Below are 24,559 nucleotides of genomic sequence, written 5' to 3' on the forward strand. Positions count from 1 at the left end.
ACTTTAAAAGTGCAACACTAAAGAGCACTTCCCAGAAATCACACATGCAGCAAACATAGTTCTGGTCAACAGTTGTACCACCGTTTTAAATCACTGCATACAGTACAGTATACTAAACTACAGGAGATAACAATGATACCAATGCTTCATGCTGCACCACATTACCAGTGGTGAAGCTGACCTAACCATGGGTTAAACCGACTGTAAGCAAAACAGATTTCACTTTCAACACAGCCTGCTTTTTAGCCATGCAGGACTGCAGGAACGTGGCTTGCATTGAGATGTTTTCTCTGTATAGGGGCTTCTGACTGTTGACAATGCTTTTATTAGGGTTGACTAATCAACCAGCACTTTGTTGAGCTGCACCATGTACATTATCATTCACTTACCACATGGGCCGAGCAATGTGGCGTAAAGAAAGCATTGTTGTCAATAGCAGGATCATTAATACGTTTAATGTGCATTTCTTCACACTTATTTACCTTTATGCACAGTCCAGCGTACCTTAAACTAGCACCAGCATTAAAAATACAATGAAATCTTACTGAAAAGTTACAATGGAGTTCCCCATTTGCTGCAACTGTTTCTTGAGAAACAAAAGTGTGTCCAGCAGCCCAGTAATTACAGTATGTGTCATGGCAAAGTTGCGAAATATGGTCAGTGAGCACAGGTTTTAGTTTTGGTCTCTGTACAGATACGATGACATCAAACCTGGCAACCTCACTGTGACAAGAAAGTTACTACAGGGTGTAGTCGCTGCAGGTTTTTCATTAACAGTTCTGTGAAAATGACGTGTTAACAAGTGAGCTTTGAGGCCATAAACTACATTTGCAATTCCGTTTAGAGGGAAATATATTTTCTCTCGGGTTACGCTCACAGTGTTAAACACGTGGTTAATGTGATTTGGAAAAAAAATAATGCAACAAAACTACTTGGTTATGTTTAGTGAAAGATTATGGTGTGGCATAAAATAAGTATGTTAAAGGTCTTGTTTATAACATTTTTATGTAGACAAATATTTTTTTTCTTTAAATAGTACACACACAGAGCTTTTAGAAAGGTGCCAAATAAAATAACAGCTTCGATCCCTGAGTAGATACATTAGCATCTTAGCATTAGTGACAATTGCGTCTAGTTACCTATAGTAACGTTCATTCCCTCAAACAATGTATGATGAAGATGTGCATCAGAGGGGATTTAGAAGTGGGTGGCCGACTGAAAAATAAGTAGTTATACGCCGCATACCTGCATAGTTCCCGCACTACACCACTGCTTAGATGATGTTACCTAAAACTAGATATCCTGAGAATACTATAGATTATGTTACATGTTACTCTACCGAAAAAAGATTCGTAGTCTGAGTCTGACTCTACTTGACCATAAAATACACAGGTTGTGCAACGAACTGGCAACCACCTGTTGTGAAGTGAATGCAATGGAACGGGGGAGAAAGAGAGAGTCCAATATCTAGTGGCTGAATGTTACCAATAGCACCTTTAAAGCAAACAAGTACCTTAATTAAAATCATTCAGTGTTGATTTTTGGTTTCACACAGGACACAAACATCGTTGTCCTGGGTGAAAATCCCGTGTTAGACTCACCCGTCCATCCTGACCTCCTCCTGATTAGAAACGTATTTGTGATGTATTAAAATCAAACGTAATCCGTAATTTTTTTGGAGACCAGGCTGAAGATTGATACTGATCTGAACATCTCACTTTCAGAAAGAAAACAAAAGTATTTCCCATAAATGAAATAAAACTATTATAAGCAGTGCTTCTTTCTGAGAATAGTCACTTCCTCAGCACAAAAGTGGCAACACTACTGCAAATGTGTCTGAGCAGAAGTATGATTACACGGTGCACAGTCTTAACAAGCTATTTTGACAGTGCTTTATAGTCTGGACTTTGTAATTAACCTCCACAATAAGTAATATGAGCTCAGATCCACGTCCCACAGCAGCTAAAATCCAAATCTGAATGTGTGATCCATCAACAGTGTAGTATATATAGGCCGCAGAGAAAAGTCTACAGTCTATCTTCACTGTTCCTTTAACACGATCAGAATCACAGAAACAAAAGGTTTCTATTCTCATTTCCGCCAACCTTCAACAGCAATACATGAAGAGATAAATCACAGAGAGGGCAGAGACACTGCCACTGATCTGACCATCTACATTTACTGTCAAAACCCAACGGTTCATGCCAATCTACGGTTGAATGCCTGTTATTTCCAAATACTTTTCATGCTATAATAGCAGCTTACAGTGCTGCAGTGTGGCAAAAAATACTTCCATTTGGATTACCCCTACATCAACAGACTGAGTCCACTTGAGGACAGAAAGTCCATCTGGACTGTCAGAGCCGCAGGAGGACATGGATCAAGATTAATAATAAAGGGTCACACATGAGCTCTGAGCTGCGTTCCCTCTGAATAACAGCAGTGTAAATGAGAGTCCATTGAAAGCCCACGCAGTCACATGTCCAGAGGTTTTTCACCCCTTGACTACTGCAGCTCCAGTTCCACCAAACCCACCAACAGCAGCAGCAGCAGTGGGAGTGATAATGTGCTATTGTCCGTCACTGTATATGTGTGCTGTTCCCCATTCAGACACACAGGCTGCAATGTGTTCAAATGTTACAGTAATACAAAGACGGTTCAGAATGCCACTGTCAAAGTCAGCTGAACGTTGCTCATGTCAGCGTGTGCGACCGTTTTGATTGAAGTTTTAATCTGCAGCTTGTCATCATCTGAAGGGCGAAGGATCACCTCTCAATCAAACAGCTTTTTTGAGTTCTTAGGAGGAGATTTTTGTATTTACTGCTCAGTTTTAAAGCTAGACTGAAGATACTGGTATCATATAAAACTAAAAAACTAAGGAATCCATCAGTACCAACCATGTCATACTAGCTTGTCGCGAAGGAGGTTAAATAACGCTCCAGACTTGTGCTAAATTTTGGCGAGGAATAACTGGCATGGACATTTTCATAGGGGTCCCTTGACCTCTGACCTCCAGATATGTGAATGTAAATGGGTTCTATGGGTACCCACGAGTCTCCCCTTTACAGACATGCCCACTTTATGATAATCACATGCAGTTTGGGGCAAGTCATAGTCAAGTCAGCACACTGACACACTGACAGCTGTTGTTGCCTGTTGGGCTGCAGTTTGCCATGTTATGATTTGAGCATATTTTTTATGCTAAATGCAGTACCTGTGAGGGTTTCTGGACAATATTTGTCATCGTTTTGTGTTGTTAATTGATTTCCAATAATAAATATATACATACATTTGCATAAAGCAGCATATTTCAACACTCCCATGTTGATAAGAGTATTAAATACTTGACAAATCTCCCTTTAAGGTGCATTTATACAAATAAAAAAAATCGATAATCATGCAATTAAATATTTTAATCGATTGACAGCATAGAATAATTCTAATAATATTAGTGTAGCCTGATCTTTAACTGCAACTCTGCAGAAATGCCGGGTTTAAACACAATGAATAGACACACACACAAAAAAAGAAAAAAACGGCGCCGCATTTGAATGTTGATTTAAAATTCAAATGTCCACGTTACGAATGAAGCTTCAAAGCTTCAAACTACTGGGTACAGCCCTATATTCTATATGCTAACCCTTTAGTCAGCAACAGAGACGAGGAGCTACAGAGGACTTCTTTCTAACTCCACACCTCCAGATTTATTTTATTTTTAAACTTGTAGTCTTCAGACTCGACCGACACTGACTCATTATGTCCAATTTACTGTAAACAGATGCTGCTATGTGGGGAAAAAGCTCTTGTCATTGTCTGCTCTTGGATTTAAGAGATAAACAACTGAAGGCAGTGATCAAAAAGTCACAAATAAAAACTTGCCAAATCAAAGTTTCTCTAGAAAAAAACACAACTTATTGTGGAAGCAGCCAGCTTCACTTAGACATGAACAAATAAGAGGGAACATGTGAGTTGAGAATATAACAGATACAGGACACCAGGGCTCAACTGCTACACCGATCAGCCATAACATTAGGACAGCATGGGGCACCCTAACCGGTCTGCGGCTACGCAGCCGCGTACGCAACAAACTGCGATGCATTGTGTGTTCTGACACCTTTCTATCAAAACCAGCATTAACTTTCTCAGCAATTTGAGCTCCAGTAGCTCTTCTATTGGATCAGACAACACGGGCCAGCCTTCGCTCCCCACGTGCATCAGTGAGCCTCGGGTCGGACCCTGTCTCCGGTTCACCAGTTTTCCTTCCTTGGACGACTTTTGGTCCTGACCACTGCAGTCCGGGAACATCCCACAAGAGCTGCAGTTTTGGAGATGATCTGACCCAGTCGTCTAGCCAAGCACAATTTGGCCCTTGTCAAAGTCGATCACATCCTTACGCTTGCCCATTTTTGCAATTTTTTTCTGCTTCCAACACAAAGTTCAAAGTTCAAAATGTTCTCTTGCTGTCTGATATATCCCCCCCACTGCCAGGTGTCATTGTAACGAGATAATCAATGTTATTCACTTCACCTGTCAGTGGTCTTAATGTTATGGCTGATGGGTGTATATGCTAAGGCTTAGACCTCCAGTCTGCTGTTCATCCCTCCAGTAGAGTACACACACTTGAAGAATCTATGACAACAAGGAGCACTGAAGCTGTCCTTGAGGCCTTACTAACACACCACGTCGGTTTGAACTTCACTTGTCACCCAGCTGAATGTAGGCTGAGCAGCTTCCGGAGCTGCTGTTGCACTGATTGAATGTTCAGCCCAGAACAGAGCAGAGCAGAACAATGCACAGTTTGGCTCATCTGTCATGAACAAACCACAGAAAATAAACTAAAATAAAAACAGAACAGGCTGTAAAACAGGTAAAGAATTCTATAGCAAGCAGATGAGACATTTGTCTTTTATGATAACGTCCCCCATGTTTCTGGTCTGGGGTGTAAAAAAAGAAAGAAAGAAACAATGCAAATTCTTGTGTTGCTTCTGCAGGATGCACAAGGCACCGGGGCGGGTTAACGGCACAGGATGTTTGCATCAAAATCATGACGTAAAAAGACACAACATGAGCCCCTGCTCTACTGAATACAGAGGTCAGATGGTATAACATTATATAGCCTACGGGGATTAGATAAATATACAGTTGTCAACCATCGGAGATTTTGCCATACCGTTTATATATTGTGATCTTTTAACAGCATGTGCTTTGATTTGTCAGATATAAGGCTGCAACTAACGATTATTTTCATTATCAAATGTAATGTAATGCAACAATTTCCTCGAGCACAGGATGATGCCTTCAATTACAGTAGTATGGTTTGTCCGACCACTGTTGGATATGATGAAGAAAAACAGCAAATCCTCACATTTGAGAAGCCGGGCCAACACAGAATATTTGACTTTTTTTGCTTGAAAAGTGACTGAAATATGATACAATATACAATATGATTAATCGATTATCAAAATAGTTGTGTCTGTCGATCAATTAATTGACTAATCCAGGTGTTCTCACACACTTTTTGGGGCCAGCGACCCCTTTAAGGGGAGAACATTTTCCCCGGACCCCCTCATCATAGTAACACTTACTACCATTTGTACTCTCAGATGCCGTTGGAACTATTTTTATTCTTAAACTTTTCAACCTAAATACTTCAGACCTCCGTGTAAGGGTTAAATCAGCAGCAACTGGACTTGGTTTAGATTCTTGAAGACGTTTCACTTCTCATCCAAGAAGCTCCTTCAGTTCACTGGATTCATGAGTTTCTATTGGCCCAAACGTGGGTGGTAGTAATGGACACAATATGCTTGTTTTATTGTCGCAAATGGTCTCCATCTGTAGATACGTACTTTTTAATGATGCAGCACAATTTTATAATTTATAGCTAATTATTTCGCAGACCCCCTGTCAGAGAGCCACGGATCTCACTTTGAGAATCATTGGACTAATCGTTGCAGCTATAGTGAGTAGCTTGACCAGGTGTCCCACTTTATCCCTTGTCCCGCATCCCACATATTGAGACGATGTCCCACATTTTTCATCGGCTCTAGTTTTCAAAAGTCAAAACCGCTGAAGGACAGATGCTTTTCTAAAAATCTGACTTTTATCCAATTGGCTGTGAAGAAAGCAGGGAATAAGGCTGTCATCACAGCACTGTGTTTGATGTCAAACTGCACACACACACGTGTGGGTCAAGTGCTGTTTGACCTTTCACCGTCTTTGCTACGCTATGCCCAAACGGGGGGTAAATTGCGAGTCACCACAAAGTCACAAGCTCTGCAGATTTAGGAGGAATATGACGGAAACTAGCACAAAGAAAAAGGAAGAGCAGCTACAACAAAGACTGTGAAACTACTTATAAGTATTTAAAGGCCGGTGGAAGGCGATTCTCAGAGTTTTTTGTGAAATTTGCCAGTTATTTTTCAATGTGCCGATCTATGGATGCATACGGGCAAAGCATAGAGATGTTACAAGATAAGGGATAGAATAGAAGTGTTTATTATTTAAGTTAGATAGACATTATATAAACAATTTAGACTACTTCTCAGCCTTGGTAAGGTGTCCCACATTGTCCCACATTGTCCCACATTTGTTTTTTTGTTGGGATCTGGTCAACTTAATAGTAGAGAGGTATTTCCAATCTGGAATTAGCCAAAAACAGACCTCTCATGTCTGATTATTTTATCTATAACCTGCTGATTTTTTTAGATAACTAGAAATATTATGATATATATTTCAAAATTGCAATATAAAATAACATTATGATAGGAGATTTTAATCCATATCGTCCATCCTTTAACGAAAACAACATGAACCTGTGGCTCAACTGATGCAACAGGCTGGTTACTGTGCTTTTGTAAAATACCTTTTTAAGGGTTGAAAAGGTTAAATGGCTTTATGCAATGTTTTTGGATCCATCTCCTTTGTGTGTGATCTGCAGAAGAAAAGGTAATTTAACCCTTCTACAGAGACAATAACACCAGAGGGTTGATAAATCTCTTGATATCTTTGCCTCAGGCTGCAAAAACCTGCCACACGCATCAGTTAATTTGGTATATATAAATATATATACATATATTAGAGACTTCTCCACATGCACAGTTTCACCTTGATGCCAGGAAGTGGAGCACCTTGCAGTGTGTGTGTGTGTGTGTGCAGTGAGAAAACTAACTCGTCCTGTTGAAGGTTATTTCTTTTCTTTTTTTTGCATTTCTGTGCTGCAGTGAAAATGTTCTTGTCACTCACCTTGAACACATCTCCATAGGTGCCACACCCAATCCGGTGAATTAACTCGTAGTCATCCAGAGGGTCCAGGAAAGACACCCCTATCGTGTCCATGTCTGAAGAGGAGAGACACCTCTGAGGTGCTGTGAGGAGGGTGAAGAGCCTGGTGGGCTTTCTTTACTCACTCATCCCAGCTGAGGAGGTTGATGTCCGGGGAGAGAAAGCAGCAGCAGCAGCAGCAGACTGGCTGGCTGGTTAATGGGAACTAATTGGAGCTGATTAATTGCTGGTGTATCGATCCAGACACACACACACACACACAGAGAGCTGCGCATCCACTGACACACTACAGGCTGTCTGTCTGTCTGTGTGCAAATAGTCCGGAGTGCTGCTGGAGTGACATCACGCATGAGCAGAGACTCTCCACACTGTAAAAAATGTCGAGACAAGTTGTTCACCTCTGGCAGGCTATGGAAGACCATTTCTGCCAGTAAAATTAAAAAAAATAATAATAAGATGAAAACTTAACCTAAAAAAAAAAAAGATCCTGTAAGTCACATAATGACAAACTTTTTTGAAATAATTACTTAGTATCGCAAAATAATGAAAAAAACGTTCTCAAAATAATGAGAAACCTTCTTAAAGGGGCAGCAGGAAGTATATATTTTTTGCATCATTGGGCAAAAATTCCATAATAACCTTTCAGCATATTGTAATTCAAGTGTTCTGAGAGATTTATTTTATTTAACCTTTATTTAACCAGGAGTAAAAACTCATTGAGATTAAAAATCTCTTTTCCAAAACTGTCCTGGCCAAGATAGGCAGCAGCACAGTTACACGGTTGCAGACATAAAAGAAACATAACAATTGAAAACGAAGACAAAGAGCAAATTACAGAATCATCAAATAGGCATTAACGTAACATAATATTGATTCATATTTGATCAGCGCGGCCTAGTTTGACCGTTTGCTCGGAGTTCGTGAGTGATTGACAGCCGGCTCTCATAGACCTCAGATCAGCTCTTACTGCTTGTTTTCCTCCAGTCTGTGAAATCTTGCAGATGCCGTTATGGAGCACCGGAGGACACCGGAGGACAGAGAGGCACATGATTTTTTTCAGGTTACCTGTTTCATGTACTACTGTCAGGATATAGCGACCGTTTTATAAAAATAACTTTTTAATCACATTTGCTCCAATCTCGCCTACTTCAGCTTTAAAATAATTAATTTCTCAAAATAAGTTTCTCGTTCTCTAAAGTTAAGGATATCTCCCCCCCCCAATCACATTGGCGAAAATAGGCTTCCACAGTAAGCTAAAGTAAGAATGTGGCTGATTTTCTCCTAATATTGTCTTAGTATTGCGTGATCATTTACAAAGTCAACATTCTGAGTTATTAACAAAATAATTGACAAGCTGAAGTCAAAATGTATGAACACAAATAATTTTCACATAACTGTGACTTTAAAATATTGACTTAGTACGTCATAATCTTGATTTAGCATTACATAATTTAACTAACAAAAACGCTTGAGTTATTAATTCATAATAGATCAAATATCTCACAATTCTGACATAAAAGTCAGAATCTTGAGTTATTCTTTCACAAAAATTGACTAATTTTAACTTAGTATTTAATATCTCTTCTTTGTGGTGGGAACGGGCTTACTACTTACTTACCATTTATAGTTGATTGTCTTGTATCACACCCATGTCTCATGTTCTTTTGAATCTGATCTATGAATTGGTTAACATTTTTTTGTGTTATGTCAATTTGGACAAGTGTGTTGTGTGCATATTGATTCATGATTCACGTGAGCCTGGTGTCACAGGTTAATCACTGCTTAGTCTGCAGCTGTAGTGTCTCATAGACATGACTGTTAAACCACAGCTTCATTTCATGAATAAGACAAGTTTCAGTTTCAGTCGGTACATCTCCCTCCCTGCTCCTCATTTGTCAAATGGATGCAGTCCACTTATTTATGCTCTTATTTTCACACAAAATTGTTCCAAATTTGGTTGTATTTGCCTGTGAGATCACAGAAAGGTCTCCTCCTCTTCCCTGCTGAATGTGGAAAATGCAGAACAAGCTGAAACAGCCTGGCCAGATGAACATATTTTATAGTGTACAGCCTCTTACAGCTCAACATGTGCCCTAGTATATATATATATAAACATCATCACATTCTATTTTCATCAGGCTTTTATTACTTGCAGATACAAAAACAAGAACAAAAACCACAAGTCATCAAGCAAATAGGATGTAGCGGGGCCACCTAATGCGGCTCCGCGGTCTCAACAGTGCATGGTCTTTCTGGTCTTCTCTAATCATTAGAAATAGGCCTAGCTTAGCTATATTCTCAAAACTAAAGGCCACCTACTTTAGAAAAGAACAAAGGCAAAGTAAGGCAACATAGAGCTAGCAAGAAAGAAGCTGTCGGTAGAGCAGAAGTGGACAATGTTACACAGTAACTATCCTAAATTAATCACTTCCAAGGCTTCAGTCATGGACAGGGTTCCTAATGGTACAAGTTGATATTTACACATCTGTACGTTGTGTTCTGGTCATCCTCGTTTTACTTTGGCTTCAAACATCCACGTGTAAGACAATGAGAAGTTAATAGTCCGTGTGCAATTGGCTGCCAATTAAAAACACAAACTAATAAATGAATGAGCTGCTTACAATCTATCAAACCAGCAGGAAGTTCCCCAGAAAAAAATCTTTTTCTGGCTTTAAGTTAAATAATAACAGAATGAAATGTTCACTTGTTCCGTCTTAAACCTGATATGTGATGCTTAACTCAAGTGTTGGAAGTCAAATATATATATTGCTCGGAACGATGAGGATGTTGACTGAACTGGATCTCTCTGGATGAAAAACACTGGTAAAAAGTTTCACAAACATAAAGCGAGGTTAATCGGGTCTCCGTGTCGCCGTTCACAGTATCTCCTACAGTCAACAACTCCTCCTACAACAATCAGCATGTCTAGAGGGACTTGCGCTGCCGCTTCATGAAGGACATGGAGTAATCCCCGGCCGGCGTGCTCTTCTGCCTCTTCATCATGACCTGTGACTGGGCGGTGAGCTGCAGCTTGATGGCGCTGGAGTTCACCTTGGCTGCACACAGCAGCTCCTTCATCCCCTTCATCTTCTCGCTCTGGAAGGCGACCACAGGACCGGCCGGGGAGGGCGACGCCTGTTGCTGGGATGAGGGTGAAGAGTCTGGGCTTGGGGATTTGGGGGTTCCTTCAGCGTCTCCGCCCCGCGTGCCCTGGGAGGAGCGTCGGCGGCCCCCTACCTCTCCCACTTTCTTGGGCTGGGCTGCAGCAGTAGTAGCAGCAGTAGCAGCAGCAGCAGTAGTAGCAGCAGCAGCAGCTGGAGGCTGGGTGGATGGGGAGTTTGGAGCAGCAGACGGAGGAGAGCCCTGCTCATCTAGCTTGGACTCTCTCCTGGGGCCTCGCCTCCGGCCCTCCCTGGGGTCATCGCTGGACATGTCATCATCATCCTGGGACTCCAGCTCTTTGATAACGATCGACACCTTCTGACGAACCTTTGGAGTCAAAACCCACAAACCTATTTTTAGCTACAAAGCATCGACACACGTTCGGCCACATCAGGCATCTCTCCTGCAGAACACAGCTTCTATTGGTCATTTTGAAGATCAAACGCATACTGTAGCTATTCTGGGTTTCTCACCTGAGCATCAAAGCGGCTCAGAGACTGGACCAGGTAGGTGGCCCAGCCCACATGCAGGACCGGCGTGGGACTGCCCTCCTCCCATTTGCAGATGCCATCATAGAAACACAGCAGGTGGGCAAAGCATTCTGGGTCCTGGAGTGCTGAGAGGGCTGCCGCCTGCTTGGGGTGCTCCTGAAATCAGAGTATTCACTGTGTTATACAGTGTGCGCCAATTATTGTGGTCAGAGGTCAAGGGACCCCTTTGAAAATGGCCATGACAGTTTTTCCTCGCCAAAATGTAGCCTAATTTTGGAGCGTTATTTAACCTCCTTCATGACAAACTAGCATGACATGATTGGTATCAATGGATTCTTTAGGTTTTCTTTCACTCTAGCTCTAAAACTGAACCTGCTACAGCCTCTGAAAAAACGTAAAGTCGGTCAGGATCCCAGGTGTAGGGGTCACATTCTCAGGTTTCTTTCTTTCTGCTGACAACAACCCCAGAGTCCCCAAAAAGTAAAAAAACTGTACATGAAATGAGCTGACCAGATCTGAAAGTTGAATGTGCTGGATTGCAGCCCTTCTCTGGCTGGGAAGTACTTGCCTTGTCAGCTCCTTCTCCTCCCTCTCCTCCCTCCCCAGAACTCTCTGCAGCAGCAGACGTCTCCTTTAGCAGAGTGGGGATAACATCGTTTGCAATGTCAAAGAACTCCTTGTAGATCTCCTCGTCCTCGCGGAAATAGTTATACCTGAAAGAGCAGGAGAGAGGAGGAAGGACTTTTAATAACAGCAGCAGGGAGGAAGTCAGAATATAGCCTGCACCATGAGACTGAAAAGGTCATTTTACACGTCTTTTCATCTACCTTTACAAAAGACATCATTACATGAAGTGCAAATAAGAGAGGGCTGTTTGACCATTTAATGTCTTCCAGGCTGGATTGTTGACGTGCAACATGTTGATGATTATTGGAGGCATTGCAACAGTCCAGACAAGTGAACTCTGCTGCATGATCTACAAAGAATCCACCGTTATGAATACACACATTCCCATCTTGTCGATGGTGCGCAGAGGGCGAGCTGGAATGGACGAACAATGGGGGAGCAGGAAAAAGGAAGCTGATGGATGGGGAGGGAATGTTTTGCTCTGGTGGGTCAGTGCTGGTATTTTTAGATGCAGCTCATGAACTGTGTGTTTAAAGGGGAGGAGAGAGCGTGAGGATGCTGGACACATCCTGGCTCAACCACCACACCCTCTCAAACAAACTGGGACCCGGGCTTCTTCTTAGTGGTGGATGTGACAGAGGAAAAAAACACCACAGTGAACAACAATCTCAACCAGAACTCAACTGTCACATGACTTTACTTTAATACTCATCTTTGGGATGAGACGGCTGATAAACGCATTTTGTCTTCAATTTCTTTTTAGCAGTCGCATCACAAGTCAGGGAAGATAGCTTTGCATTTACTGCCATCTTGTGTTCGTTTGGTGGAGTAACAACTGAGGCTGCTGGTTGACATGCTGCTGCTGGATGACCACATTAAATTCACGAATTTGTAGGATGTTACTACTGACATTCATGTAATATTACGTCACAACGTATGCTGTATGAGCCATGTGTTTACTACGTGTTTATGTGCATATAGAGCGGGGAATTGAGATCCAAGTATTTATCTTCCCAGATTGAAAAATGTGACCTCACATTACCATTTCAGCACAAAACTCATTCATTCTAAACTTTAACCTGCAACATACTAGTGTGTAAAAGCAGTGTGAACTCACTCCTGCATGACCTGAGCTGCCTCGGCCCAGGACCCGAGGGCCTCCCGCACGTCCCTGTGTCTGTAATGGAATCCAGCCAGGTACATGTAGGGGTAGATGTGCTCGTTGTTGTAGTGCTTCTGAGCGGAACTCACAGCCTGAGAGAGAGAGAGAGAGAGAGAGAGAGAGAGAGAGAGCGAGAGCGAGAGCGAGAGCGAGAGAGAGAGAGAGCACAGAAACTTCCTATTATAACATCCTGATCTGTGAATACAAGCAGCATTTAAAAACACCCACAACCAAATCAGTAGCTCACTAGTTAGTTTAGTTACTGACAAGAGGAGCTGACTCCATCTGGTTGGTTTTGGTAAGTGCATGTCTGATACTGTGTTTTATATGACTGTTCCATAATATTGTTATACGTTGAGTTGTAAACGATTTAAAATGTGTTTCTCAAAATGAATAGTTGAATATTTTGGGAAATATTAGAACCTATAAAAAACATGTCCTCACATCCTACCAGTCTAACTGCTGTGTGATCTGCTGGAAACCTCTCTAAAGACTGACCTTGAGGTGGATTTTCAGGGGGTTCTCCTTGCCTGGGATTGGATCCTGATCCTCGAGGTCTGCCAGAGTGCCCATGGCCATAGGATACCTGGAACACAGCGCAGGAAAGGAAGGAGGAGGTTGGGGGATTTAGCAAGTTTACACATCAACTCTTCACAGTGGACAGGCAGTGTATAGAAACTGTGAGACTTTCCATTCCTTATTAACTTCATCAACACAAACTCACCTGTCCAAATCGCCTCGATCATACAGCAACCACAGGAGTTTCTGTTGAATGAAGAGAAGAGTAACACAGGCAGCTCATGAAAAAGCACATTCATTTGAAACAGGCTTTATTAGAAAAGGGCCTTTTTTTCCATACAGTCCCAGTTCTGTGATTATTTTAGCATATTCTAACTATTTGTTTGTTGTTGCAAACTCAACACTTCATTCAACCTCCATGTTTACCTGTTGTCTTGTATATGTACATTAATTCCATCAGTACAGAGTCATCATGTCATATTAACCACTCTGCTGAGAACACTTTCCCTTCGCTAAAAGAAATATTGTTTTCAGTCGTTTCTACTTTACAGTTTTTTTTTTTTTTACTGTTAAGAAACGGTCAATGAATCTGATTTTTCAAATTAAAAGCCTTTCATTGGCTCAATTCTGATAGGCTTTTATTTTGAAACAACTGTAGGAAGTGTTGAGTTTTTTTGATGGCAACTTAACGGATAAAAAACTAAAATAAGTAGTGTTTGAACAATGTGTGCGTGTGAAGAGAAGTGAGAGAAGCAGGTGCCGAGTATGACATGACAAGAGTATGATGGAAATAGTGCTATGGAAATGTACATTTTACTGAAATTTCCAAGTGAAATAAGAGTGCATGTAGATTCAGGTGTTACAGCATGTACGTGCATGTTTTCATCATTTCTCCCTAAAAAAAAAAAGGTTTACATTCTGATTAGGGAAGCAAATTTCAAAATTATACAATCGTCAATCGCATCTGAATTCATGGTTGAAAGTAAGGAATAAACACTACACTACATTACACTGCGTCTTGATGTTTGAGTAGGATGAAAACTTGGGGAAAAAGTAAGTTGGGAAAAAGAAATACAACTCCATTTGTGTGAAATTCAGTCTGAGGGGAAAATACATTCTAGGCACCAAACTGCATGACAAAAGAGAAAGGTAATGGGAATTTCCAGTTTAATCAAGCATGAACATCAAATAGTTCCGTTTTAGACCGGCTCTCTCACATTCAGGTCACCGCTACTGTGAAACTGAAAACGTTGGTGTGTTCCAGGAAGATTAAAAAAGCAGATATGCAACAACCAGCTGCACACTGACACGTGGCGTAGCGGTGCTCACCTGTTGTAGCTGCAGGAGCTCAGAGCTGTCAGTATGCAGGTCCAGTGAGGGGTTGATGGCACAAACCATGAAGGCCACCTCCATGTTTCTGTCACATTTCATGTAGGAGCCCTTCAGATACAGCCAGCTCTGAGGAGACACATACAGGACGGGGTTAACAGGAATGTAAATATCAAACACTAGACATTATCAGTCTGTCTGTTTTAAAGTTTTCCTGTGAATGCGCTCATAGCCAGATGGAGAAACCCTGGGTTGATTTACTGAGTTGATATTCAGCGTTGTAGGACTGTTTAGCGTGATCACAGTTGTTAGGGTTAAGATACCCTTACTTGCTTCTTAGTACAGGCCTCTGGTCTGTTTCATGTCCACACTGACTTATTACAAGCCAAACATGAGGTCATATAGGCTGACAGTTTTGGTGACATAATTCTGCATCATCACTGCTAACTGGACTCACGAGGGGAAATTCAATTCCAGATACTGAGAGCGAGTCATGCTGCACATTCCTGAACCCGATATGTTCACTGATCTTTTCTGGTGTCACAAAGAGCTCACCAAGAAAAAACTGATGCACTCGTACACTTTTAATTCCTAAGTGCTGTGAGAGTCATCATTTCAGGTCAGTGGAGGAAGACCTCACCTTCTCATTGACTCCTGCTGAGACCGTTTGTCCTCGCCGGTCCTCGTTACCCTTCCCGTGCCAGGTGACCTCGGCCGTCTCTTCACCGTTTTTGCTGAAAATCACCCAGGCGTGGTCCTCAGACAGTCCCAGGTGGACATCCTTCAGACCTAGAACCTGGCAGGCTGCCACCACTGCAAATGCCACACCAGAGCTGTCCAGTTTGGTACCTGGTTCACATTTAACAACAATTATTTTCATTAATTTCACTTATTGTAGTCTACACTCTCCATAACAGACATCTCATGTCATTGTAATAATGTCATACCAGTAATGAGACTGAAGAGGGACTGGATGTGGGCCCGGTCCTTGAAGTAAGAGCGGCTTAGACTGTTCCAGATCACATCGGACACTTTCTTCACCAGTTCCCTGCTGGACCCTGAAGCAGTCCTCCGGTATTGGGACAGGTCCACCGCGCCGCGGATCTGGGCCGTGAAGCGCTCGTACAGTGCAGAAATCATGCCCAGCTCCACCGTGGGGAAGCAGGAGTTGGGACAGTCCGGCTCCAGCGGTTCAAACCGGACCCCCGGAACGTTTATGGGGACGACCCGGTTCACGGCTAGGAAGTGCTCGACAAAACCCAGGACCAGGGAGAGAAGCGCTAGGTCTGGCTCAGGCTTGCGGAGCTCAGCATCAAAGAGCTGAACCACACCGTCGATCCCCCGCAGGGGAAAGTGCTTCTTCTGGGATGAGTGCAAACCCATGATGTCCACTGTCAGTCAACTCAGATGCTCTCCTCACCTGCTGTACTGAATATTACACAACAGTCAGTTCAACTCCACATCACTATCATACACCTTTGCTGTAGGAAGTAGGCAAAATCAAAAGAACACTCTGGGAGAGCGACAGGGAGACTGATTTACTGTCCAAGACTATTGGTTCCTACTGAAGATGTAAATCTTTAAAAACAGCCCAATACTGGACACTAGCAGCGGATTAATCCACATTTGGTGTTCTAGTGAGTATTAGTGGCAGCAGGACGGTGTATGTGGCATTCTTTGATACACAAACACACACACAATACTTGTTAGTAGGATACATTCATTGTTGGTTTAGGTCTGCACATGAGATTTGTAGAACAGTATATAGAGAAAAACTGAATTTTCTTTTAAATTTGTGATTTTCCTGTTAAAATTCCCCATTATAACACATAACAGTTCCTTCGTGGTAATTTGCAGCAACATTTTTAAAAGGCAATATGGCAATTATTTAATTTTGCATAGGGAAAATTTACCACTATATATATTTATAAATACTGGTATTTATAAATTATTATTGCTGAGATTAATAACGGGATGTTTATTAATGCCGATAAGTCTCCATACTAGCTCGATAAATATATGTCAAGAAATGTTGCTTTGCATACAACAGGAGATGACATAATTAATAATAATAATAATAAATAATAATAAAAACCTAGTGTGTGTGTATATATATATATACATACATATATATATATATATATATATATATATAAATAAACACACTAGTTTTTTTAATTAATTATGTCATCTCGTGTTGTATGCAAAGCAACATTAGTATGGAGGTATCGTATGTATACTAGTATGGAGACTTATCGGCATTAATAAACATAATTAACATAATATAATATATTATAATATAATATGTAATAATATATATACATAATAAATTATATTACTACATGTTTTTATTAATTATGTCATCTCGTGTTGTATTCAAAGCAACATTTCTTGACATATATCTATCGAGCTACTATGGAGACTTATCGGTATTAATAAACATCCTCTTAATAATAACCTCAGCAATAATTATAATATTGCTCATAACTACCACACAGACTAAACACATACAACATAACCCTCCAGTAGACATGGACCTGACCCACTGACTGCAGCTTGACTTGTTGTTGCATAAGGCTGTTTATTACATCAACACCAGCTATCATGGAGCTGCTGCTATCTGGCTGCTCTGGTGGGCGGGGCACTCCTCCTCCTGCTACTAGATGCAGCTTCATTCAATACAAAGCTGCTAATATAGAAGCTCTTCTAAGGTTGATTAAAACGTGGAAATGTCTCAATAACAACAATAATATATAAATACTAGTATTATATATATATATATATATATATATATATATATATATATATATATATTACTATTATTGCTGAGATTATTAACGGGATGTTTATAAATGCCGATAAGTCTTCATACTAGCTCGATAAATATATGTCAAGAAATATTGCTTTGCGGAGATGACATAATTAATAATAATAAAACGTATTAATATAATAATAAATATATAAAATAATAAAAAACTAGTATATATATATATATATATACTAGTTTTTTTATTAATTATGTCATCTCGTGTTGTATGCTCGATAAATATATAAGTCAAGAAATAATAAAAAAGACAATTAATAAAAAAAACTAGTATATATATATATACACATACATACACACACACACATATATATACACAAATATATATACATATACACACACAGACACACATATATATACAAATATATATACATACACACACATATATATATTATTATACACAAACTAGGTTTTTATTATTATTATATATTATACACACACTAGGTTTTTATTATAATTATATTATACGTTGTTTCCATACTAATGTTGCTTTGCATACAACACGAGATGACATAATTAATAAAAAAAAACAACATAAATATAATAATATATAATAATAATAATAATAAAAACCTAGTGTGTACACACACTCAGACATATATATACAGACACTAGGTTTTTATTATTATATATTATTATTTATATTATTATATTAATACGTTTTTTTTATTAATTATGTCATCTCCTGTTGTATGCAAAGCAACATTTCTTGACATATATTCATCGAGCTAGTATGGAGACATATCAGCATTAATAAACATCCTCCTAATAATTCCAGCAATAATAGTAATAATATATATATATTATATAATAAATATATATAATATAATAATTATATTTATTATTATATTCATATTTTTTTTAATGAATTATGTCATCTCCTGTAGTATGCAAAGCAACATTTCTTGACATACTGTATATTCATCGAGCTAGTATAGAGACTTATCGGCATTAATAAACATCCTCTTAATAATAATCTCATAATTTTGCCCAGAACTAATGCACATAGACATAAAACATAAACCCTGACCCACTGTCTGCAGCAGCAGACTGGTTGCATAAGGCTTCTTACATCAATGCTGGGCTGCTGCTATCTGGCTGCTCTGGTGGGCGGGGCACTCCTCCTCCTGCTACTAGATGTAGCTTCATTCAATACAAAGCTGCTAATATAGAAGCTCTTCTAAGGTTGATTAAAACATCTCAATGTCTCAATAACAACAATAACACAAACAGTCTTTTAGTAGACACGTGGTTGATCTGTAGGTAAGCTAACTAGCTAACTTTACTAAGTTAAGTTAACCCATTTAAGCTTGTTATCTAAATGAATGCTAAGTGAGATAAAGTACTATTACAGAAACATATATAAACTAGAAAGTGAGGCACATATAGTGAGATAAACCTCTCAGAAGCAGCTGGTTGTGAGTAACTAGCTAGCTAACAAGCTAACAAGCTAGCTAGTTAGCTTAAACTCACCTCTTTATTTGTTATTATCTTCCATAGATGTGTCTCCTAAACATGCCTCAACACTGCCTCACTCTAACACTCTTCTCTGTTAATAGTTAGACCAGTGTGTAGAGAGGTTAACGTACCGGTTTTCCTCAGAGCTTCAGCCACATGTTTGTTGTTTGTGTCTCTTCTTTTGCCGCGCAGTTCAGTTCAGTCTGACTGAAGAGCCGCTACTGCTAGTGTTGTTACGTTTTTGCGTAACGTAACGACGCAGATCTCAGAACGTGACGTCAGCACGTTTGAGCCCATCCCTATTGTGGAGCAGTAGATTGGCAGGAAAAAAATAAAATAAAATAAAATAGAATAAATTAAATTAAATTAAATTAAATTAAATTAAATTAAATTAAATTAAATTAAATTAAATAAAAATAAAAATAAAAATAAAAATAAAAATAAAAATAAAAATAAAAATAATAAATATGAGGAAAACTCTAGATTCGTTTAACTCAGGGGTCAGCAACCTTTACTATCAAAAGAGCCATTTTAGGCAAAAATAAAAATCAGTCTGGAGCCGCAAAACATTTGAGTATTGTGATGAAGGTAACACAGTTTATAGTCTAAGTATATAGTAGATAAGTCTAATGCAGAGAGGGCCAAAGAGCAAGTGTACTATGGAGTATTAGGGCCACATTGAGGGAAAAAACATCTGAGATTTACAGAATAAAGTCATAATATTATGAGAAAAAAAGTCGTAATATTACAAGAATAAAGTCATAGCTTTACAAGAAAATGTTGTCATATTACAAGAATAAAGTCATAACTTTACGAGAAAAAAAAGTCGTAATATTACGAGAATCAAGTCATAACTTTACGAGAAAAAGGTCGTAATATTACGAGAATAAAGTCATAACTTTACAAGAAAAAAAGTCGTAATATTACGAGAATAAAGTCATAACTTTACGAGAAAAAAGTTGTAATATTACGAGAATAAAGTCATAATTTTACTGGAACAAAGTCGTAATATTATGAGAATAAAGTCATAACTTTACGAGAAAAAAAGTCAGAATATTACGAGAATAAAGTCATAACTTTACGTGAAAAAAGTCGTAATATTACGTGAATAAATTCATAACTTTACGAGAAAAAAAAAATAACACGTAAAATTACTACTTTATAATGTTATGACTTTATTCTCATAATATTACGACTTTCTAAGTCTTGATATGATTGTCTCATCTCTCCTGTTCCTTCCTGCACACCTCATTACTCCCACTTTCCTCTGAACTCTGTAGAACTATCTTCCTTTCCTCTCTTCCTCCCATTGCTTCTGACACCTTTCCCTCAGTATCTGTTTAATAATGCTCTTCATTTCTGTTTTGCTGAAGCTTAAATGTCAAATCAATGTGGTTATTTTTGTAGCCTTCTTTGTAATCTTACCTACCATTTAATTTCCTTTTACCCCTATGTGCATATTACTGTATATTACTTTAAGTAACCAGTTTCCTCTCATGTAGCTGGGAAATGTAGTTCACAGTGTGTTATTTGTAAACGCCACCAATAGAGGGCAGCATAATGCCATTATGTGATATATTTACTACAAAAATGGAACAAAGGTAACCATTACATAATGGAAAACAAGCTACAGAAAAAAATCCACAGTTTCGACTTGTATAAAATTGTAATATATAGCTGTGAAAGTCACTGCATCTTATTGAATATCTACTTATAATAATAGTTATTTAAATCAGCTGCAAAGAGACCAGGCCTTAATTTGAAACAGGCTCATATCAGAGACATATTGTTAAGCCAAATTCCCGTTTTTATAGTATTATTTTATCATATATATATATATACATGTTAATGTTATATATATATTTATCATATTTTTTATTTCTGATCTCCTGTTTTAATTTGCTTTTAAATAAAAACAATCCTTTTGTCCTGATAAATTCAGCATAATGTCAATTAATGCAGCACTAATTCCACCAGTACAGCAACAGAAATACATTTTTTATTCAATAATTGTTTCAAGTCGCTTTCACTTTGCTTTTTTTTGTGCCTTTTTTCTTCTTGGAACATATCTTCATCATCATTCAAGACGATTTTATCAATGTGGCTGGCTTTGTTATAAAAAAACAAAAAACAAAACACAGCAGCAGTTTATGCATACTTATCCATATGTATCCCATAATTATTTAAGATAATATTTTGGTATCATGCACTGAAAAAAATCGTAAAAATGCAGCCTTAATGGTCGAAAATACAAAAATCCCCACTTTGTTCAGAGCAGGTATAATAACATGGTGTCTGTGTTCAAGAATATTCTTCTATGCTGCCTTCACTTGCTGTCGAATATTTCTACATCACTTATGAACTTCACAACAAAATGACAAATTCCTACAGTTGTGGATTTTTACTGATAACAAGAGTTGCTGGAATAATTTCAGCGAGGATGGAGGATAAATTAATGAGTGGTTGTTATTAAAATGATTTGTTATGTTATTGTACTTGAACGCAGATACAAGTCACGTCATGCCGAAGATGAGATGTAGGAGCCTGAAACGGAGCCATTGAACGCATCTCACCCACCTCCTTGCTGCCTTCAATTGCTGTCGAATATTTCTAAATCGCTTTTGAACTTCACAACAAAAATGATAAATTCCCAACAGTTGTGGATTTTACTGATAACAAGAGTTGCTGCAATACAGTGCGATACAGTGCGATGAGATATGATGCGATACGATGAGATAAGATGAGATACGATGCGATGCGATGTGATGCGATGCGATGTGATGCGATGCGATGTGAAACAATACGATGTGAAACGATACGATGTGAAACAATACGATGTGAAACGATACAATGTGAAACGATACAATGTGAAGCGATACGATGCGATGCGATACGATGCGATGCTATACGATGCGATTTGATGCGATACGATACGATGCGATGCGATGCAATACGATACGATGCGATGCGATACGATGCGATGCAATACAATTCGATGCGATGCAATACGTTACGATGCGATGCAATACGATACGATGCGATGCAATACGATACTATGCGATGCGATGTGATGCGATGTGATGAGATACAATGTGATATGATACGATGTAATACGATACGATGCAATACGATACGATACGATGCGATACGATATGATACGATTCAATTCTCTTTTAATCCATATTGTTTCTTTTTTTTGGCCGAAAATACAATCAATGTGAATGTGAAATAAATAGCTGATACTGGACAGTGCATGTCAGGATTCCTCAAAGTTTTTCTTGTAAGGAATCAGGGATAAATTGATTATGGATATAAACAAGTAAACACAATGATTAATGAGATGTAGAAGCCCTAAACGGAGACATTGCGATACGATACGATGTGATACGATGTGATACGATGTGATACGATGGGATACGATGTGATACGATACGATGCGATGCGATACGATACGATGCGATACGATGCAATGCAATACGATACGATGCGATGCGATGCGATGTGATGCAATACGATATGATGCGATATGATGAGATGCGATGCAATACGATACGATACGATACGATGCGATGCGATGCGATGCGATGCGATACAATACGATACAATGCGATGCAATGCGATACGATACGATACAATGCGATGCGATGCTATACGATACGATGCGATGCGATGCGATACGATGCGATACAATACGATGCGATGCATTACGATACGATACGATACGATGCGATGCAATGCGATGCGATGCGATACGATATGATACGATTCAATCTCTTTTATTCCATATAGTTACTTGTTTTGGCCAAAAATTTCAATCAGTGTGATTGAAATGGTGAAATGTTTTTTTTTTTATGTTATTATACTTGAACGCAGTCCCATGTATCAGTGCCGAAGTTGAGATGTAGGAGCCCTAAATGGAGACATTGAACGCATCTCCCCTCCTCCATTAGTCCGCCTTGTTGCCTCCATCTCTCTCTCTGGCTGATCTGTCAGTGCTCGGTCGTTTGCGTTAAGGTGCGGATCCAAGTCCCACTCTTTGGGGGAGGAAAAGACAGACGAAATACCCGTCTTTCACAAGGACAGACAGTATAGGATAATTTAAGACATTTTTACAGTTGAAACTACAGTAAAAACATGGATCCAATCACTCAGTCAGACAAGATCTCGTCGTCTCAAGGACTCGCAGATGGACAAAATTCTGCAGTCAAAGAATCAAAGCTATCCGGTAAGACACATAAACATTAAGTTATCTAACACATAAGTGGGTTTTTTAAAGCACTAATTACTATATTTCCATGTGTGTTTCATTTCTATTTACATGCATTAATCATAGGTTTAAGTTAATACCATTAATTGTTGTTATTGGCCTTGTGTGCAGGTGTTTAAGCTTGTTTTTCAGCTTTAATAGGAGATACATGTGGTAGTGAACTTATCCGGACATACGACTACCAAATCATGCCAACTGTGTGTGCAGCTTTTGGCCTGTTCCTGGTATACACACACAACGAGACTGCGTGATTAGCTAATTTTGCACAAAAAATAGACAAATTATATTAAAATGCATGCTTTTAAGTGAATCTGATGTTAGCCGAATTGAAGTATACACCCTAATGCTTGTTAATATTGTCTTAGATCATGTTTTGCGACATGGGAATGTTTGTTGATGAGTAAACATATATTACTTGACAGTTCTTTACAATAAGGGTTGGTAGGTGAGGCAGGCCGACAAAAAATAGACAAATTATATTAAAATTCGTTATTCTTAGTGAATTTTATGTTAGCCGAATTGAAGTATACACCCTAATGATTGTTATTATAGTCTTAAATCATGTTTTGCGACGTGGGAATGTTTATTAATAAGTAAACACACATTACTTGACAGTTTTTTACAATGAGGTTTGGTGGGTGAGGCACGCCGAGACTTAGGCTAATTTGGGAACAAAAAATAAACAAATCGTATTAAAATTCGTCCTTCTTAGTGTATTTAATGTAAGCCGAATTGAAATATACACCCTAATGATTGTTATTACAGTCTTAAATCATGTTTTATGAAGTGGGAATGTTTGTTAATACGTGAATACACATTACTTGACACTTTTTTACAATAGGGTTTGGTAGGTGAGGCACGCCGAGACTGCGAGGCTAATTTGATACAAAAAATAGACAAATTATATTAAAATGCATGCTTCTTAGTGCATTTAATGTTAGCCGAATTGAAGTATACACCCTTATTACTGTTAATATAGTCTTAAATCATGTTTTATGAAGTGGGAATGTTTGTTGATAGTAAACAAACATTACTTGACAGTTTTTTTACAATAGGGTTTGGCGTGACAAAGCGTTATGGGTTGCTGAAAATGTTGGCCATGGCTCTGCACTGCAGATGCATTGTTACTGGGCAACTGCCAGTGATGGGAGGACCTCTTAAAGGCACAATAGCCCCCTCTTTGTGTCTTGATAATAAGAGTCCAACAAAACATAAAGAAGCATGAAGAGCATCAGTACCATCATTCATGTCTGTCTTAATAAATAATATTTTTTTTTTAGATTTGCAGGTTTCACAGTCTAGACGGTCTAATTAAAACAAGGGGAACAGCCAGTGTTGTCTCCGAGGCAGGGCCTTATTGGACAGGTTATTGTGTTAGAGGGAGTGGCAGCTGCACAATCTGTGTGTTTGTGTGCATGCGTTAAGCTTCTCTGATTTGA

The 24,559-nt window shown here is 39.0% G+C and overlaps 3 protein-coding genes across 16 annotated transcripts in view; 1 reads left to right on the forward strand and 2 right to left on the reverse strand.

The window, feature by feature from the left end:
* Positions 1 to 7,596, reverse strand: part of map4k2 (mitogen-activated protein kinase kinase kinase kinase 2) — a 29,437-nt gene extending 21,841 nt beyond the window's left edge. For 10 of the 11 annotated variants that reach the window (XM_074624099.1, XM_074624095.1, XM_074624093.1 and 7 more), the window contains exon 1: positions 7,243 to 7,596. In XM_074624099.1, coding sequence (XP_074480200.1) covers positions 7,243 to 7,335 — 93 coding nt within the window. In that variant the 5' untranslated portion in view covers positions 7,336 to 7,596. The remainder of the gene's footprint in view (positions 1 to 7,242) is intronic. The other variant, XM_074624100.1, reaches the window with a different exon arrangement.
* A 1,808-nt stretch (positions 7,597 to 9,404) lies between these two features.
* On the reverse strand, positions 9,405 to 19,122 carry men1 (multiple endocrine neoplasia I). Of its 2 annotated transcripts, none has more exons than XM_074624105.1 (10): positions 18,985 to 19,122; positions 15,519 to 15,999; positions 15,212 to 15,420; positions 14,572 to 14,700; positions 13,448 to 13,488; positions 13,222 to 13,309; positions 12,679 to 12,815; positions 11,503 to 11,647; positions 10,917 to 11,090; positions 9,405 to 10,770 (listed from the first exon to the last, which is right to left on the reverse strand). In XM_074624105.1, the coding sequence occupies exons 2-10, from the start codon at positions 15,952 to 15,954 to the stop codon at positions 10,207 to 10,209; spliced, it is 1,923 nt and encodes a 640-aa protein (XP_074480206.1). In that variant the 5' UTR covers positions 15,955 to 15,999; positions 18,985 to 19,122; the 3' UTR covers positions 9,405 to 10,206. The 2 variants fall into 2 exon arrangements, with proteins under 2 accessions (XP_074480206.1, XP_074480207.1); XM_074624106.1 differs by having other exon boundaries at positions 15,519 to 15,994; positions 18,985 to 19,114.
* A 3,649-nt stretch (positions 19,123 to 22,771) lies between these two features.
* The window catches only part of rtn3 (reticulon 3), a 29,555-nt gene continuing 27,767 nt past the window's right edge, over positions 22,772 to 24,559 (forward strand). Inside the window, exon 1 of one of the 3 annotated variants that reach the window (XM_074624006.1) lies at positions 22,772 to 23,078. In XM_074624006.1, the coding sequence (XP_074480107.1) occupies positions 22,988 to 23,078 (91 nt within the window). In that variant the 5' untranslated portion in view covers positions 22,772 to 22,987. The remainder of the gene's footprint in view (positions 23,079 to 24,559) is intronic. The other 2 variants (XM_074624005.1, XM_074624004.1) reach the window with 2 other exon arrangements.

Source organism: Sebastes fasciatus, chromosome 22 (genome assembly GCF_043250625.1).
Source record: "Sebastes fasciatus isolate fSebFas1 chromosome 22, fSebFas1.pri, whole genome shotgun sequence".
In the NCBI taxonomy this organism is placed as follows: Eukaryota; Metazoa; Chordata; class Actinopteri; order Perciformes; family Sebastidae; genus Sebastes; species Sebastes fasciatus.

Excerpts from the sequence above, each read along its gene's own strand:
- men1 (XM_074624105.1), bottom strand. The coding sequence starts at position 15,954 with ATGGGTTTGCACTCATCCCAGAAGAAGCACTTTCCCCTGCGGGGGATC. Across the intron at positions 11,091-11,502 it reads GAGGAGAAGGAGCTGACAAG|GAGCACCCCAAGCAGGCGGC; the intron begins GCAAGTACTTCC and ends CTCTGATTTCAG. Across the intron at positions 10,771-10,916 it reads TGAGCCGCTTTGATGCTCAG|GTTCGTCAGAAGGTGTCGAT; the intron begins GTGAGAAACCCA and ends TTGACTCCAAAG.